Source organism: Motacilla alba, chromosome 4 (genome assembly GCF_015832195.1).
Source record: "Motacilla alba alba isolate MOTALB_02 chromosome 4, Motacilla_alba_V1.0_pri, whole genome shotgun sequence".
Classification (NCBI taxonomy): domain Eukaryota; kingdom Metazoa; phylum Chordata; class Aves; order Passeriformes; family Motacillidae; genus Motacilla; species Motacilla alba.
The window spans coordinates 42090202-42109157 of NC_052019.1; the positions used below are offsets into that span (position 1 = coordinate 42090202).

The 18956-nt window shown below is 40.4% G+C and overlaps 1 protein-coding gene across 1 annotated transcript; it reads left to right on the forward strand.

Annotated features, from left to right (window-relative positions):
• Positions 1 to 1952: 1952 nt before the first annotated feature.
• Positions 1953 to 17825, forward strand: PLRG1 (pleiotropic regulator 1). Its single transcript, XM_038136174.1, has 15 exons — positions 1953 to 2069; positions 3785 to 3891; positions 4120 to 4262; positions 5332 to 5385; positions 6619 to 6712; positions 7116 to 7206; positions 7403 to 7504; positions 8390 to 8482; positions 9202 to 9351; positions 9460 to 9561; positions 10011 to 10113; positions 10687 to 10795; positions 12290 to 12429; positions 13708 to 13901; positions 14922 to 17825. Exons 1-15 carry the CDS (start codon positions 2061 to 2063, stop codon positions 14979 to 14981), a joined length of 1551 nt encoding a protein of 516 aa, XP_037992102.1. The 5' UTR covers positions 1953 to 2060; the 3' UTR covers positions 14982 to 17825.
• Positions 17826 to 18956: the final 1131 nt, after the last annotated feature.

Below are 18956 nucleotides of genomic sequence, written 5' to 3' on the forward strand. Positions count from 1 at the left end.
TGTGCATCTTCAGTCTAACCTCATCAGCCCAAGAGGATGTGAGTCTTGCCCCATTTTGACACACTGCCCTGTGGAGTTTGCACTCTAGGTTGCACTTTAAGCAAGGACAATGCTCCCCCTCCATAAGATGCTGTGCTGGTCTTTATGGGAAGCTCTGAAATCCAGCAGGAATTGCCAGCTGCACCAGAGGGACTACCAAAATCGGCTGACATGTTAAACATGAAACCTGTCTGCCTTGGCTTGAAGCTGAGCTGGCAATAGTTCTCCACTATTACTGACACAACGTAACTGGCATATCTTCCCCACCTCTACCGAGAACCGGAGCTGAGGATCAAAGCCATTTCAAGCACGTTTCCGTCACTGTGTCTGAAGTTACTAAATACAAACCACCAGCGCAGCCACCAGAAGTGCCCCACCAACTGCAGAAAAGACACGATATTTATGTCAAGCAGGCACATTGTGTGCCAGAAATAATCCCAGGCTAATGCTGTCCGGTAGCTAGTAAAGACAGCAGGTTTGAACCAACTATGTTGCACTGAATTACTTCTAGCTCAGATTGTTTTGTAAACTGGTCACAAGTCAAGCACGCAGGCAAGCAGACAGAGTGGTGGTAAAGAAGAGCACCATGATGGAGTGGCTGCAAAAGATGAGTTGGCCAAATCCCAGCTAGTGCTCAGGAGGACAAGACTTCCTGGAATTAAGAGCAGATAAGTGTATGTGGAGAAAGTAGGTGCCTACTTGAAATTTGCACAGATGCATTTGGTTATTCTGCTCACGAATGGAAGTGAAATGTCAGGTGGAGTACCAGGGTACGTTTGGAAGAGATTTACAGCCTCTGCTCTTTCACAGACAACGCTTTGCCATGAAGTGCGGGGGTTGCCAGCTCGTTCACACAGTTCACTCTCCATGGAAATGAGGTCCCGTGGAGCCAAACCAAAGACACTCTTCCCAAAAGATAAGCTATAATGGCTAACATCCAATATCACCGCGCTTCAACACTGTATGGCTTTACCCTTAAGAACTCACGAGGAAAGCAACACATGAAACTTGCAGCTCCACGGCCCTAAACATTTGCAAAGTCCGACAATTCCAGACCCAAAGCGGGCCTGCCCGGCTGAGGCTCAATCCCTCATCCTGACGAGGCGGCGCACGGGCCCCGCCGAGGGCCGCGAGCCGGGCAGCGCCGGCGCCTGTCCCGCAGCGCCACACCGCCCTCTGCCGGCGCGGCCCGCGCCGCGCCGCGCCCGCCGCCGGGGACGCCGCACCCGCGGGATGGCCGCGGGATGGCTCGGGCTGGAGGGGGCGCGGTGAGTGCGGTCATCGGGACTCTCCAAACCTCGCCACACCTGCCGGGTCAAGGAGGGCCATCCCAGAGCACGCGGCACAGGGCTGTGTCCAGAGAGTTCTTGAGTGTCTCCGGTGAGGAAAACTCCGCTGAGAGAAAGTGAGAAGGAAATAGAGGGCAAGACCACTGTGGATTGCAACTCCACAGGCGTGGGAGGTGGGAATATAAGCCATACTGGACCTCTGTTATTCCTGTTTCTGTCACTCATTTGTTGTTTTTTCCCTTTCGGGATACCAGCTCTCCTGATATTATGTTCATTAGCTGAGGTGTTGTTTCTGTTTCACCTGACTAATCCACTCAGTTATTCAAAGCACACCGCTGCACCATCATCTGCACAGCAAAGCTCTTCCTCATGTTCAGGTGGAACTTCCTGTGCATTAGTTTCTGCCCACTGCCTCTTGTCCTGTTGCGTAGCATCACCGAGCAGAGCCCGGCTCCATTCTCTTTATATATTTATACACATTGATGTGTACAAATACACAAATACAAATGAACCAACTTCATTGATGGAGTGACTCGCACGGCCTGCTCCGGCAGCGCAAGCGGGGCTCGAACCCGCATCCCCCGTACACCGAGCGGCGGCGTTGCCATAAGCCCCGCCCCTCCGCTTTGGCGCTCCGTCCATCTCCCTCCTTATGTGTCTCTTCCGGTCCGGCGCGGGAAGGCGCCGGAAGTGGCTCCATAGCGGCCGAGGTTGGGGGAGTTCGGCGGCGCCATGGCGGAGGTGAGGGACGGGGGAGCGGCCCCGCGCGTTCGCTCTGTCGCGCCCTTGAGGCGCTCTGGACGAGACCAGGGAGCGGGAGCGGGTTGGGGCCGGGCGGGAGAAGCGCCGCCCCGCACCCGCCACCCTCGCTGTCCCCCGGGTGGGGAAGGCCGCTGTGGGGGTGGTCCGTGGCGGGCCCTCCATCTGCGCGGCCCCGCCCGGTTCGGCCCGGGCACAGCGAGATGCCCGCAGAACGCAGCGGGTGCTGGTGATTGGAATGTGCGTGTCTGGGCGGGAGTGAGCAGCGGGCAGCGGGTTTGCTGTGCCAGACTTGTGCCGAATGCGGAATTGGGGGTGAGAGGCATCAGACACAGCATCGCCAGCCTGTCAAGAGAGGGGATTGTCCGCTGCGCTCTGCTCTGGGGCGGCCTCACCTCGAGTGCTGGGTATTGTTTTGGGTACCACAATACCAGAAAAACGTGTAAAGGATATGGGGATGAATGGTCTAGAGGGAAAACCTTATGAGGAGTGAGTGAGGTCACTTGTCATATTCAAACTGTAGAAGAGGGTGAAGGGAAACCTCATTTCAGTTTACAGCTTTCTCATGACGGGGAAGCAGAGGAGCAGACTCTGATCGGATCTCTCTGGTGATCAGTGACAGGATCCAAGGGAATGGCCTGAAGTTGTGTCAGGGGTAGTTTAGGCTGCATATTAGGGAAAGGTTTTTCACCCAGAAGGTGGTTGGGCGCTAGAACAGGCTCCCCAGGGAAGTGGTCACAGCAGCAAGGCTGACACAGTTCAGTGAACATTTGGACGATGCTCTTGGGCACAGCGTGTGACTCTTGGGGTGTCCTGTGCCCGGCCAGGACTCGATGATCCCTGTAAGCCCCTCCCAGCTCAGCACATTCTGCGATTGTGGGGAACTGATGCTGTGGTGTTTTACCACCAGAGAGCTATTGACTCTGTTAGCCCATAAGGGAAACCTCATTTTTTTCTGTGAGGGCTTGGGAGCACAGCTGTGGAGAAGGCCGCTGGTTTTATAGGTTGTAGAATCCTTACTGTGGGGTGAGTTTCATGCACTTCTGAAGTCATGTGGGGCTGTCAGGGTTATAGAAGAAGGTGCAACGACTGCTGCCTGATGCAACACGATGAGCTGGTGTTGTACAGAAAATCATCTGTCAAAAATTGCTGGCAGAGGTTTCTTCCCCGCTGGGGAGGCATGGTGGTACCTACTCCTCCATTTGAGGTGTCAACAGCTGCTCTTGTTGGGTGGTAGTTAGCTGTGTTAACATGAAGTGGTACTGTGCACAGAAACTCATGATGCTCATGTTCTTTTTTACAGTGGTAGTGGAAGAAACTTCAGAGGATTTTTTTTCCAGAATTGACTTCTTTATTGCATATATATAAAAACAGGACTGGGGAGGACGTGGGATAAAAGCTTTTGTACTCATGGATTTGTCATGCAGATACCAGTGCAGAGAGTTTGATAAAAGTTTTTTGCTTGCTTTTTAAAGTCTTGTAAGTTTTCAAGGAATAGAATATAATTTTGAATAAACAACTGACATAATAATTTAATTTTTTAGGTTCCAAGAAAATTAGTGTCTTTTGTGAACCAAATGGTTGCGTGTCCTATAACAGAACTGAGAAATTGCTACTCAGCTCAGTTTATGTTTCAGTGTTCAGTTTTTCATTCAGATTTGTTCAAACTTATTTAAATACTCTTTTCTTTATTTTAGGAAGTCCAAAAGCATTCTGTGCACACACTCGTGTTCAGGTCTTTGAAGAGAACCCATGACATGTTTGTTGCTGATAATGCCAAGCCTATCCCATTGGATGAAGAAAGGTAGGTGCTGCTGCACTCAGTGAAGTTTTAACTCTGTCAGTGATTGTCAATTTCTGACTCAAGTCAGAATTTCAGATGTTTCTGTACTGTCAACAGTGTAGTCTTGACAGGAGAGAAATATTAGCATTGTAAAGTAAGTTTTATGACATCAGCTGTAAAATATTTCAAAACTTGGTACCAGTTCAGAAACTGGGGTGCAGTGAGGGTTTTGCTTTACTCTTGCCACAGTCACAAGGTGAAGATGGCAGTCAAGCTGCGCACGGAGTACGGCTCAGTGCTGCACATGCCCACGCTCAAAGAGAACCTGAGGGAGAAAGGAGGTCCCAACACCGGGGATCCCTATGGACACAAACAGTACTCTGGAAATCAAGGTTAGTTTGCCCTTGGTGCTATATTTGTCCTTTCTTTTGTAACAGTCTCACTGATGTAAAAGCTGCAGAATGCAGTCCAGTGTTAATCTACTGGAGATAAATACAGAAATAAAAAAACCCTTTTTTGATTGGTATTTTTCTTGCTAGGGTCCACAGGAGGTAAGTGATTCAGAAAAAGGGGAAAGCTGCTTTTGACAGAGGAGTTACTGGGTGCTGTGGATTTTTCATAGTGATTAATTGGTGAAAAGAGTAATTTTTGGTAACGTTACTGTGGTGTATTAGGTGTTAGAGTTGAGTAATGTATTTCTTATGTTTGCAAGTTCATGATGATTAAGGGCATGCTCTTTTCCTGACTTTTGTTTATTTTGGCATTTTTGCGTGTTGTTTTTTGTTTGGGGTGGGGTTTTTTGTTATTTTAGTTTTGTTTCATAGTATATTTACAGTCTTTTAGGTATGCAGGTTTTAAACCAGAAAATACTTTATTTCAGATCTGTAGAGTTTTATTCAATATATGTTTTGTGATGTATAAAACATGTAGGTATTAGTTAGATCTTGTATGAAAATTTCTTTCCTAAAAACGCTGCTTTGTTTCAGTTGATGTAGTTGATACTCAGTTGATACTGAGATTCTGCCCAAGGTGCTTTATTTTGAAGTATTGTGAAAGGGAAACATGTTGAGAGAGAATGAAAAATCTTTTAAGAAGAAAAGAACCTTTTCAATTCTGACAGCACAGACAATCAACTGACTAGCTTACATTTCAGACACCTGTGCTCTTGAATACATGATATCTGCTTCAAAGGCAGTATGAAGATTTTTTCTTGAGTCTCTTGGTAACAGGTAGCTTCACCATTCAAATTAATTATTTTTTACGGTTGAGTTTTCTAAAATGGAGATAACCAGAACAGATTAAATTACTGGAAATGAGAAATGTCAAAGTACATTGGAGGTGATTACTGGTTTCTTCTGCTGTGTATGATCTGCTCTCTTTTCCTCAATTTGCTGTTTGAGTGCATTGTTTGCAGTGCAGTATGAAATGTAATCATTAATATAGCCTTCTCTTGCTCTTTAGGGCAAGAAGTTGAGTATATGGTAACTGGTACTCACCCATACCCGTCTGGGCCTGGTAAGTAAAATTTTGCAAGTGTTTGTGGATTTTTTGAGTTCTTGTATGAAAAAGATATCCTTCATCCTAGCAGGAGCAGGCTTCCTCTTGATGTGAATCCATAATTAGTAGTAGTGGAATGTTGCCTGCTTTTCATCTCCAGAGCAGAAAGGTGCAGGTTTCACCACCTTGCTCTGGGGAAGAGACTTGAGGCTGTAATAATTTTAGTGTCTTTTGCTTGTGCTTGTAAGGGTTATGTTTCTGTGTTACACTGGCCATTGCTCATTGCTGCTGCTACTGACTGATCCTGCTCTGTTCTTGGAAGAACTTTGTTTTAGCTGTTGGTCTTTTATTGTGCTTGTTTATTATGAGTAGAGTGGAAAATCTGTTGTCTTGATTTATAACTTAACAGATGTGAGTGTTCAGTGGACCCTCAACCATTAAAAAGCCAGGCATAGTTGTTTCTAACTGTGGGGACAAGAATTGCTCACAGTGGCTTCTTTAAGTTTAGTGTTCTTTTAATAGAATCATTTGTATCGGGGTTGAAAATCAGATTTCTTTCTTTGCTGTTTCTTGTTTTAACCTGAATGTTTTGCCCAAATACTGAGGTTGTTGTCAACTGACAGAAGTTTGGTTAGGAAAATAAATAAAGTGATGAGTTAAATTCACCAGTCTGTGCCAAAACTGTACGTTTCAAAGAGTTTTTAATATTTTTAGATAATATTTGCTGGTTTTGAGATAAGGTTAAAATTCTGCAGATGTAGCCTGAAATTCTCACTTCAGTAGGACTAAACCTTTTGTAGTTCTGGCACCACTGTGTGATGCCAAACACTGCATAGGGATGGATTATAAATTGTGCTTAAGGGCCTAAGTTAGGAAATGCTTCACAAGATCATGTTTATTTCTGTGGTGTTTGGATTTCCATAGCAGTTAAAGCTGGATATAAAGATGGATGCTGCTCCTAGTTAACTTTTTTTTTTTTGTTTCCACTGACATACTGTTTTATACTCTAGAAATTTTATGCTCACGTATGTAGTAGATCAAGATCTAAAGGATTTGTGCCAAAGTAAAGATCTCAGTAGATTTGAATTGGATGTAAATATGTTATTGAAGGATGAGAATTTATATTACAGGTGTATCAGGCCCTTGTTTGCAGCTATATGTGCATATGTATATATGTTTGTATAATACATTTCTGAGTTCCTGTAAAGGAGTTGTCTTTGTTTCTGATGTGGGTTTTTTTTTTTTTCCAAGGTGTGGCTTTGACAGCAGATACTAAGGTCCAGAGGATGCCAAGTGAATCTGCAGCACAGTCCTTAGCTGTAGCACTTCCTGCTTCCCAGTCCAGGTACTGCTATGTTACCTCATCGACACTGTTATCTATTGGAATTGCAAGGCAAATGACAGAAGCTGGGATAAGAGCTACTTGGAGTAATTAGAATATTCTTAAGGGAACTGCTTTTAGTGTGGACAGGCATTGTTTTTCTGTATGCTTTTTATTTTCTATTGTCATGAGAGGCAGTGGGTGGAAGCTGGGACAAGGGAAACTTGTTTAGTTAGAAGAGAAGAATGTGAAGCTTCGTGGTGTCTGTACCTTGGAGCGGTCAGGTCCTGGATAGGGTGCCAAGAGAGGTTGTGGACTCTCCATCCTGAGAGGTGTACAGCACTCAGCTGGGTGCAGCCCTGTGATGCCTTATTACTTAGCAGGAGAAAGTCAATTGCAACTCATGAACCATTTTCACTCCCCCTAGGCTGGATGCAAACCGGACAGCTGCTGGTGTGGGTGACATTTACAGGCATGCTGGAATGTCTGAGCGTTCCCAACCTCCTGGGATGTCTGTGGTGAGTCTGTTGCACATCTAACTTGAACAGTACATGATGTTGACCAGATTGCTTCTGGATCCGTCTGTGTGTTGTCTGGAGATCTTCTGACTGACTACATTTAATCGGTATTGAGAAGGCAGAATGAGAAGGTTTTAGGCTTTGGGCAAAGAGATAAGCTACACACCGGAAGAGTAACCCTTCTTTTAACTTACAGGCTATGGTGGAAGCTGGTGGAAACAAAAATTCTGCATTAATGCCAAAGAAGGCTCCAACCATGCCCAAACCTCAGTGGCATCCGCCTTGGAAACTGTACAGAGTAAGTTAGAAATTATATGGCACAAACGTGCATATAAAACTAAACATACTTTATGTACGACCTCAAATCATAATTTTGTTCTCATTCACAAAAATATAATCAAATATTATTTTAATATGTGATCAAAAAGTGATCGCAACTAAGTTGTGTATACACACAGTCTCTCTTTGAACCTCTCTTTTACTCTCGCAGCTGTGTTATGATAAATTTGGTGGAAGGTTTGCTGTATTTCTGTCTAAGAAGCTTCATTGTGTTTTAAATCTTTTGAAGTAAGCTGTAAGACAGTACATGAAACATGACATCAGTGAAACCAGTTATGGGGTTTGATTTTAGCTGTCTGACTTTGGAGAATTTAGAGAAACAGGCTGCTGAAAGCAAAGCATGTGTTGGCAGAGTATTTCTTGTGAGATCAGGTTCAATTATTTTATTATTGGAAAGTGTCCCACTCTCATATTATCCCTGTTTTGGGCCAGAGAAGGTGATGGTGTGCTTTAAGAGGTTATTATATAGAAATGTGATTTAAAAACCAATGTTCTTATAATTGTTCTTTGTATAAGCACTATACAGCAGCATAAGGAATCTGTGCTCAAATACAGTCTTTCTCTGCAAAGCTTCAAGTGTTGAGCCACAGTGTTATGGACTCTCAAAGGATGTGGAAAAGTTGTTTATACATGCAAGGTCTTTACATATTGCAGCTTCCCCAAGTCTGGTGTATGTAAATTTCTAGTTTTCTCTTTAACTGAAGTAGAAATCAAGCTGTCTTCAGAGCTGATTTCACATTTGACTTTTCTTGGTAAATGCTAGCAAATTTCAGTGTTGGAGAAAGAAAATTACATCAAAGGTTATTGTATTATTTCTGATAAAAATTTTTTGTTCTTTCTGAAGGTTATCAGTGGTCATCTGGGCTGGGTGAGATGTATTGCAGTAGAACCAGGAAATCAGTGGTTTGTTACTGGCTCTGCTGACAGGACCATAAAGGTAAGAGGCTGGAAGAAATGACTGACAGTTTGCAGGGGTGGGTGAAGGAACCGTGGGTTTCAGGCTGTAAATTCCCCCGGCTAGTTTGGGATTTAAGCCCGCACGGATCCTACATGGACGAAGTAAAGGACGAGAAGCGCTCTTTCTCCATGTGGTTCTGATGTCCTGTTTATTAGCTGGAAGCGGACATCTGCTGCGTAGACCATCCAGGTGAAAAAAAGAGAGGCTAGATTCCAATCTCAAGGGACATTTATACCCGCGGAATGGGAGGCGGGGACGGAAGGCCGCAGCCAAGGGGACACCAGTGAGGAGGGGCAAAGGGAGGGGCTACAGGGGACAGACCACCTTATCCGAGGGATACAAGGGGAACAGTTCACCCAGTGCAGAACATCTAAATACCTATATAGTGCATCACAACAGGTGGGGTTTTTTAGTGCATTTTGGAAAAATGTTTCCAGCCCTTGGAAACAATTTCTTGTTTACTGTTTGCAGAATAATGAACTGCAGAACGTTTTTCTTTTGTTACCTTGTCATAAAGGATTTGTGGAGTAGCACTAGTTCTTTTCTTGAAATTTCATTTATTACATGGTAGTATCTGGAGAGTAAGTGTTTATGTATTTTTGACTGACATTGCAGCAGGATCAATTACACCTGGGCTGTTTACCCAGATTCACTGTGTAGCTTTTTCCTGTCTACCTTAAAATACCTAATTCTTGCAGATTTGGGACCTTGCTAGTGGCAAATTGAAATTGTCTTTGACGGGACACATCAGTACTGTACGCGGGGTGATAGTAAGTGCAAGAAGTCCATACCTCTTTTCTTGTGGAGAAGACAAACAAGTGAAATGCTGGGATCTTGAATACAATAAGGTAAGCTGCAGTTTCTTTAATTGAAGGGATTGGTAGTAGCAAATACAAAACTCAAAGCATTTAGAATATTCTTTCAATTACTAGTTTGTGTGGGTTTTATTCATCTAGGTTATCAGACATTACCACGGTCATCTAAGTGCTGTTTATGGCTTAGACTTGCATCCAACAATAGACGTGCTGGTGACATGCAGCAGGGATTCAACAGCACGAGTAAGTATAGCATTGTTGTGTTTAAACATCTTGATGTATGTATTTCAGTATCTTCATTTGTAAAAATGAGCACTTAGCAAAAGTTATCATCAATTTAGATGAAATACTAAGATGATCTGTGTTAGCTTTGTCTTATATTGTTGGTAAAATTGAAGCCCAAATGCATGAACGTGCCATGTCCCTTCAGTATAATGTTTTATTTCTTAATTTAGTAGGCAGACTACATAGTTTATGTAGGATTGCTTAGTATTTAGAAGGTTGTATGGGATTATGGTGACTTGAATGATCCGTGTGCCTGGAAGTTCACTGGCAGTTTCCTGCTCCCATTGAAATTTGCCAGCTGAGGCAGTTCTGTATGGCAAGGAAATTATGTAATTAATGACAGTACCTAAAATACATTGAATATGCACCTGTTACTGACCTCTGACTTATCTGCTGTGAATTCATAGATTTGGGATATAAGGACAAAAGCCAGTGTGCACACACTATCAGGACACACAAATGCAGTAGCAACTGTGAAGTGCCAAGCTGCAGAACCACAAATTATTACAGGTATAGTACATGTGGTTTCATGAGTAACATGATTGGAAAACTTAATGGTGAATGTGTTTGTTCAGTAATTGTGTGATGTTCATGTTGTCTTGGTGAATTTGCTCAGATCTTGTACTAGTTTCTGTTGAAAATGGGCCATGCAATGGTTATTACATACTAATAATGGAGTGTTTAAGCAAATATGGCTGTGCATTGTTTGAATGCTTTTCTGCACTTCCTTTTTTCCTGGTGTTTTCATTTGTGTTGTAATATGTATTGAGACTTGAATTTTCCATGATATTTCAGTTAAGGAGTGTCCAGTACTGTGGTTAAGTGTTCATCTTCATTCCCATTATGGCAAATCCAGCTTTGCAGTGTAACTTCTTAGTTCTTGTATTTAAGACTGAGTAAAAATCCAGATCTTTTTCCAAACTGCAAATCTTTTGCAATCTGGCATCATCTTCGTCTGAGGTGGCATTAGCACAATATTTATGTCTCTCTCACATCATTCTGGCTGCCTTAGCAAAGTAATGATTATGATAAAATTAAGGTGATGGTTTTTACTGGTTTTTTTAAATTTTCTTCTCATTGTAGGCAGTCATGATACTACCATACGGCTCTGGGACTTGGTGGCAGGAAAAACTCGTGTTACTTTAACAAATCACAAGAAATCTGTAAGAGCAGTAGTGCTACATCCAAGACAGTAAGTTTTCTTTCTTCTGTTGCACTTCCACAGTTTTTTGAGAATTGAAGAGAGCCTATGTGAATGATGATTTAGAATGGTAGAGCATAATAATGTGAGAAACTAATGCACTAATGCACTTTGGATGATGCAAAAATGTGCATATCAGTTACCAGATACATTTTACTGCCCTGATTGTGTTTCACTAGTATTGGCATTGGTGTACATTAGCAATCCTGAGAATGCCTTATATCCCACAAAGTTACTTAAGTGTGTGCCTTTCATTCAGTCCTTAAAACTCAGTGATACAATGCTCATAAGGCTAATAATAAATATGTAACTGAATGGTTGTGAGCAGGAATTGTAGTAGCTTTGTAATGGGCCAATGCACACATGTGATTAATGCTAAAGGAGACAGTGATTAACAGAATGGTCATTCTTTTGAATATGTGGTTCACTGCACAAGACATTGCAGTCTAATTGGCCTTAAAAAAATTCAGTGTAAAAATTGAAGCTTTGAAACAGATGTTCTTGGAAGTGCTCTGAATTTAGATGCTGTATTTTGATGCACAACAATTGCCTGTTTGGATCCCCATTAAAACAATGGAGAAAAGGTGTTCACATAGATCTTGATTACTTCTGTGCCTTTAATATTTTAAAATTACATTCTGTCATTTCTATCAGAAATTCAGAATTGTTGATATGAGTAAACTCTGTTCCAGTGTGTGCCTGAAAAATTATATAGCCTGTTAACTATAGAAAAAGCCTCTATTTTACTTATATTCTGAAAAAAAAGTAATTCAGGGTTCAGCTTCATCAATTACACCTTTCTGAAAATAAACTTGAAGCGTTCTTGTCAGACAGTAGCAACTGTCAGCCTATAGTTCAGTATTTCTATTTTTTTTAATGTTGTGGTATTTTCTCGTAATACTCAACTTTTTAATTTGTGGTATCTTTTAAATAGACAGCACATTCTCTGGACATTGTGGCAAATGAAAGTATTCCTACAGGCTAGCCAAATAACCATGTAACTGCTTGCACATCTTAAAATGTAGGACATTTTTATTTTGGGGTAACTCAGTGGAAGAAATATCTTTCGTAGTTACAGTTTTGCAGGGCTTTTTCCTTGCTGATGTAACTTTGGAAGACTAGCCATTAGCTTGGGGTTTGTTACCTTTTTATCCTGTTATCTTTGCTGGTGATGCCCTGATACCTGAAAATTTGCCAGAATAACAACTGAAGAGAACTTGATGTGCATTTTAAATATTTGTTTGCATATTAAATCCTACAGCATACAGGATGTTATAAAGTTTAATTTATGAAGTAGAAAGAAAACAGTAGGAGTAGGTAATTCATGACTTCATAAAATTGCTTAATTTCACGTGAAGTAAACGGAAAAGCAGTTTTAATATTTAGTAATTTTGCAACTAGCATTTAGCAATAGTTTTAATGAAGGACGTTTGCTCTCACTACAGCTATTTTGAGCTTTAATATACTGTGTTTATTTTCTTTCAGCTACACATTTGCATCTGGTTCTCCAGATAATATTAAGCAGTGGAAATTCCCAGATGGAAACTTCATCCAGAATCTCTCTGGTCACAATGCTATTATAAACACACTGGCTGTAAATTCTGATGGTGTTCTGGTCTCAGGAGGTAAAAATGAGAAATACACATTCTTCTCCTCTCCCCCATGTACATATGGCTGGAGGTCCTTAGGCAGATATGCTCATGGAGCTCTGCTTTATCTAGGTCTGACAGCCTGCTGCAGGACATAGTTTCATTTTGTAGTGAGTAGGGCCGCTTTCATGACCTTGGATGTTTCTGAGCTGCATGCAAATAAAATAAATTTGAAGGACTTCTAATGTACTGCATGGAAGAGGTTTCCTCTTCCCAGCTGGCTGCTGCTGCAAGGCTCCAGAGTCCATCTTTTATGATCTGCTGGTCATTAGTGCCTCCTCTAGAGTTAGCTGCATGTTGAGGCAGTGACACTGGATAGAGGATATAGAAGCATCTTGATAAAGCTAAATAGGAATAAGGCACTTGGTCCAATGTGCCATTGGTCCTGTAGGCTAGGGATGTGGAGTAAGATGGAAATGTGCTAAGCAGGATCTGGAAAACAGCCAACTACATTGTCACCTTACTTTGGCTATGTTTCCAACTATGTGTAAAAGGGGTCCTTGACTTTAAAATTTGAGTGTCCGTTATCCCTTTTACATCCTAATGCTATCTACACAGCTTCAGAGAAGGTGATGCTGAATCAAAATAAGTTGATTTTACCTTGGACTTTTCTATGGTAGAAGCACCCTTCCTGGAACATTTGGATTTCTAGTCTATCTGGCAGTTGTGGAAAAATTTAAGTTTTAATAGATCTGTTTTGGCTAGATAATGCTTTTGAAGAGTATTGGGTTTTGTAGCTGAAAAATTTTCTTGAGAGCATCCCTCTGAATAGGGAGTTCAGATTGCTGTGAATGCCCTGTAGCTGATGCCAGTAGCAGCAATACTGGCAGTGGTTTAAACTGGATCTGAAATAAAATCTCTGCAAACATTAAACCTACTTTGCATTAAGTCCTTAATGTCCTAATCTCTTTGGGAGGATGATGCCTCCTCATTCAACTTCAGTGGAGCTACTGAGCAGGGAGCTTGATATTCAGAATACCAGTCCTTACTGTGCTTCCAAAGCAACTTGCTGCAATTGCCCCGTGATGTAGTCTGTCATCTCTCTGGGTTATCTGATAAAAATCTGGATGGGATTCTGAGGAAGGAAACAGCAGAAAATAGGAAAATTTATAGGGTGTACTGAGCTATTCTACAGGAATGTTGTGTGATGTATTCCTGATGTATTTACTAGTTGTTCATGATGCTGTTTTTAGAAAACGGATAGAAATCAGCTGGTCAAAATGCTAAGTTTGCTTGTTTGTTTGTTTGTTGTAGCTGATAATGGCACCATGCACCTTTGGGACTGGAGAACTGGATACAATTTCCAGAGAGTACATGCTGCTGTACAGCCGGGTTCTTTGGACAGTGAATCAGGAATATTTGCTTGTGTTTTTGACCAGTCAGAAAGCAGATTGCTAACGGCTGAAGCTGATAAAACCATAAAAGTATACAAAGAAGATGATACTGCGGTATGTCAGAGTCTTCTTAAAGTATTTTCATAAAATCAGAAAAATTCAGACAAATATAACACGTCTGTAGGGAACATGTTCAGACTTACCTAATCCATTTTGTTGAAGTTTGAAAGACCTCTGTATTAGCATTAATAGGACATTAATTAATAATTAATTAATTAATACCTAATTTCTGCATTCCTAATTATTGTTATATGCTGTAGTACAAGTAAGTGTCAGGTCTGTGAACTCTTCTGTAAGAGGCCTTTTTGGTGAAGTTTGGAGAAATCTGAATACAATCATGTACGTTGGGTTTTGAACCCAGTGGGGAACTGTGTGGGGTTGTGTTGATAAAAACATGGGAATCAGCAAAAGGATTGCACTTTTAAGGTTTATTGTATTTATTTATATGATCTGGATTAGTTATTGGCCTTGACAGTTTTTAGAATTTAGAGTCAAGAGCTTATTTTCAAACTGTTATTCTAAAATCTGAATTGATTTACCAGTGGAGAAGACAACAGATGGTTGTATAATATATCAGTGTATGTCTTCAATATAAAGAACTTCTTCAATATGAGAATTTTTATTAAACCTTGGAATTTTGCATTGAATGAGACTAGGAGTAACTCTTAGATATAAAGAATCAGGAATTTTTTCTGGTTTGAAGTTGGGCAAAATACACTCCACGACATCTGCTGATACTGATGTAGATATGTCTGGAAGGGCTGTCACTGGCAACTCCTGCTCATGTGCTTTGATAACCACAGTGTTGTTTTGGAAATGCCACTGGCAACCTGGTCATTTTCCTTGCTGGAAAAAAAAAGACAAGTACAGAACAAGTATTGCTATCTACTTCAGATAGTGAGATGATAGAAAATTTAATTTGGGTAAATTAATTACATTGTAGATTAGGTATTAAAAATGCTACATATGAAATAGAGTATGTGTACTTCATAAGTAGTATTTTAAACTAAACCTTAATTATAAGTGAGTTTCAAGTTTAAAATAATGCTAATGAGATTATTTTTTCCCCTTTAGACTGAAGAAACCCATCCTGTCAGCTGGAAACCAGAAATTATCAAGAGAAAGCGATTTTAGTGTGGCAACATACTACTTCTGTAATTTTGTTTTGGATTTCCTGAGAACATTCAGTCAGATTTTGTTCTGCCTAGAACAGCAGAGCAAGAAGTCAGCTAAGTCATTGCTATTTCAACATGTTTTATAATAAATTTTATTTCTCTTTCCTTTTGTCTTTTTTTTGTTGCAATTCCAGCAAAGCAGTTGAATCTTAACTTGGTAGCATGTATGGTTCATGAAAAAGATAGGTATGCAGGTGGTTATATTTTTAGTCTTACACTCAACAGATTCTTATAAAAATATTTTGATGGGCTAGGTTGCCTGAAACACCCTTGCTTGACCTCAAAAGTTAATTACAAATTTATGCATAGAAATAATCTTCTGGAAGTTCCTTGGGGACACTTTCAGATTTTAGACCAATGTTTATTGTACATAGGCTAAGTCTGTACTAAATTAGAGTTACTGAGTAATTTACAAACAAGCAGGACAACACAATAATAAGGCAGTTTGCTTTATAAACATGGCCACTGAGCATTGCTGGTACTGTGTTGTTGAATGAAATGGATCTTCAGAGTGTACCTTCCCCAGGAAAGTGTTCAAATGGAAGCACTCATCGTCTCTTAGTTATATCAGAGAGGGCCTTCTGTAGCAAGGACTGCTGGTGAATCACTTTGTTTGCAGGACCAGTTGACTTTTTTTGTAGATGAACTGTTTGCTTTTTCTGAACTGCTTTTTGCAGTTATCTAAAGCATATATGACAGTAGAGTGCAGTGAACTTTTGAAACTCAGCTAGAGGAAAAGCTCTTAAGTAATTTAAGCCTTATTTTACAGGTTGCTGTCTTCCCAGGATCTTAGGAAGGAATTTAAAATAAACTGTTACTGAAAGGTAGTTTGTACTTCTGGAGGGACAAATCTTTCATTGGCTCTACAAACGGTCACGTAACAAGCAGTAAACATGTAAACCTCCTTGATACTGCTTATCTCTGATGTCTGTGCTGCTCTGAAGTACTTTCTCTTCACAGGGCAATGGAGAAAATCATTGTCATCTGGCCATTCCGTTATTGGCAAATTTGCTAGCAGTGTTAATAGCTGCATTGGCTAGAGAATTAGTCTGTGGCCTCATTGATATCAAGCAAGCATTGATGTCAAGCAGTTCACAATAATTATTTCAATTCTCTAGCAGTTTGACTTCTTTCAGATCTAGGATTTGTGTTAGAGAAGTGAGTTATTTGCAATGTAATTTACAAAAAGCTAGTAAAATTCTGTGTTGTTTATATTATGACAATTTTGGTCTTTTTTATGATACATAGGAGGTCTTGTATTTATAATCTGAATGTTTGACAATGTCATTTTAAGGGAGTCCATGCTGCATAAATATCTGAATAAGCTACTATCGGAAGCAACTTCACAAAATAGGAGGGGGAATATTTGGTATATACAAGTTGGATTAAACATCTTTTATTTGAGTGGTAATTAGATTTTTTCTGGATCTCAATTACAGTTCTTTCCATGTTAACTGATATAACAGTTAAAAATCCAGATTGTGGCTTATGCATGTTGTATATGGCTACTAATGCTTCATTCCAGAAATCAGTGAATTATTGGTGTTACACAGAATTTTTTTGCTCACAGCGAAATCCTATTTAGGAAACCAGAGCAGAGAGAAGCAACTTAACTTGAAAAGAGGTGGGATTGCTGAGGAATTTTTTTTATTTCATTTTGTTTTGGGGTTTTTTTAAGAAGTGTCTATATTTTTTTTTGATAGTTTGGAATGAGGAAGGAGAAATTACATCTCTAGCTGTGGGCCACAGTTCTAGCACGTCTTTTCTGTACTGGCACTTTACTTTAGAAACTGCATTTATTTTACTCTTTGTCATTGTGAAGAGAGATCAGAAAGTATCCTTAAGAACCTGTGTTTCTTCTCTGGATGTCAGCAGGAATCTGATATCTTGGGACAGTGGTTATGAGAGCATATTTTTTTGTGCCCTCAGTAAAGATTTTGTTTATACATTAAAGGCCGTGCCCTATTACTTGGGATAATATGTTTCCTTTTTGGCCCTAGCATAGGCTGCCCCAGTTCTAAGTGTGATTTTTTTTTAAGTGTATTCTTGAACATTTGATTGACTTGTTAATTTCCTTCCCAGCAGTTTTTTCTTCCCCTTGACAGTAATGTGAATATCATCACATGTTTTTATGTAAGTATTGTTTATGGTGCATTGAGATTATCAGATTTCATCAAAGTACTTCTCTGGTGCTGAGTAAGCCTGGATAGTCCGTTGTGACACACATAGGCCTGATCGTGTAGGATACACAGTGACATTAGGTTTGTCCGTGTCAGTCAGAAGGTGAAGCAAAAGAGGAGGATCTGATCTACTGGATAGATTATCCATGCTTCTGGAAAGGGTCACAGTGCAATGTCAGTTTAAGTAATCTTGAATGGGAGTCTAATCACAGAAAATAATTATTGTCCTTAATTCCATAAAATTTGATGTTGTCTTCTGTATGGGCTCAAATAATTTCTACCACAAACCCTGAGATTTGTTTTATACTGTGTATAAAATTGCAGAGAAGTGAGGAAATGGGTTTTGTTTGTAAAATAAAAAAGTGTAACTGGTAAAAGTGATGAATTGTCAGATGACTCTTTGCTTATACTGAGGCATACAGTGTAAGCTGTGCAGCTACAACGCTGTTGTGTTGCTGGCAGCATGAGAGTTGTGCAGAGCAATATGTATTTGGCAGGTGAAAGGCTTACAGACACAAGTGTCTAACAGCAGCTTCTTTTTAGTTTTGATGGATTGGAATTAAAGTGCTATACCTGATGTAAGTGACAGCAATTTAGCAATCAATAAAATCTTCTATACAATATGAATTCATGTCTTTTTTTCATTAAGGTTTTTATAGTAAGAAGAACAAAAAACAACTGTATTGAAGTGAAAGTAATTCAGTATCGACATGGACTGTTTCCCATAGCACAGTAACAAATATTTCTGCACATCAGCTGTAATGGGAAGAGAGAAACTATTGATTGCTCTTTCATGCAGAGCTTCCTGTCTGCATGAAGGCATTAGCAAAACAGATACAGAATTGTTCATGCATTTTCTCTAGCGTGTTTTTATAAAACACAGAAACACCTCTGGAGTTAAGCATGAGTTCTAAGATGAGTTCTGGGTGAGTTTTGTGGCAGGATCATCCCTTAGGTGTTACTGTCTTCCTATTGCTGCTTGTCTTAAATCTGTGTGATAGGCTTTGTAACATTTGGTTGTGTACCTAAGTCAGTAACTTAACATTCACGTGCATGTTAGCACCAGGGTTTGTTAACCTTACTTTAGGGTTTTTGTTTGAATATATTGAGTACACAAGCCCCAAACTTGTATCTAAAGCATGGGTTAATTGGAGGCACTCACCTGCAAATTAGACCTCAGCAGTAAATTAATTGAGCTATATGTCTGTCTCCTTGCAAGGAAGGTTGAAATCACTGACAAGAAAACTGTAGTTGAAAATGCTTGGGAAACTTATATTGTGCTGGTTTTTTTTTCTTTCTGCAAAAAAAACCTGCACACCTTCCCCCCTGTGTTTGAGAAGTGCAGGTAATGTGTGAAATGCTCATTTCTGCCAATGTGTTTTTGCAACCTTTGCTTTATTTTCTAGGGAGAGCATGTCTGCAAGACATGTCAGCTTTACTCTTTCTGCTCCAATAACAATTTTTGAGTTTTTAGATGCTGCAAATGTCTTTTTTTTTTTTCCCAGGTGATGCATCACTAAGGGAAGGGATGAAGGGTTAAGTCCTTCAGGGCAAAGGAGAGTCAATGCACATCAGTATGAATTATGAGTACTAAATGCTACACGTAGACAAAAATAAGACTTCCCAGAGATCAGATAAGAAAACTGTAATTAACTGAAACCTCTCAGGGAGGTGAAAAGGATAGTGGAAGAATTAAGACTAAAGGAGACTGGAGCTATGATATCTGAAAGGAAATATTTGAAAACTTGCTACAT

Bases quoted from the DNA above. Each gene is read 5' to 3' on its own strand.
- PLRG1 (XM_038136174.1), top strand. The intron at 6,713-7,115 runs GTACTGCTATGT...CACTCCCCCTAG, and splicing joins CTTCCTGCTTCCCAGTCCAG to GCTGGATGCAAACCGGACAG. The intron at 8,483-9,201 runs GTAAGAGGCTGG...TAATTCTTGCAG, and splicing joins CTGCTGACAGGACCATAAAG to ATTTGGGACCTTGCTAGTGG.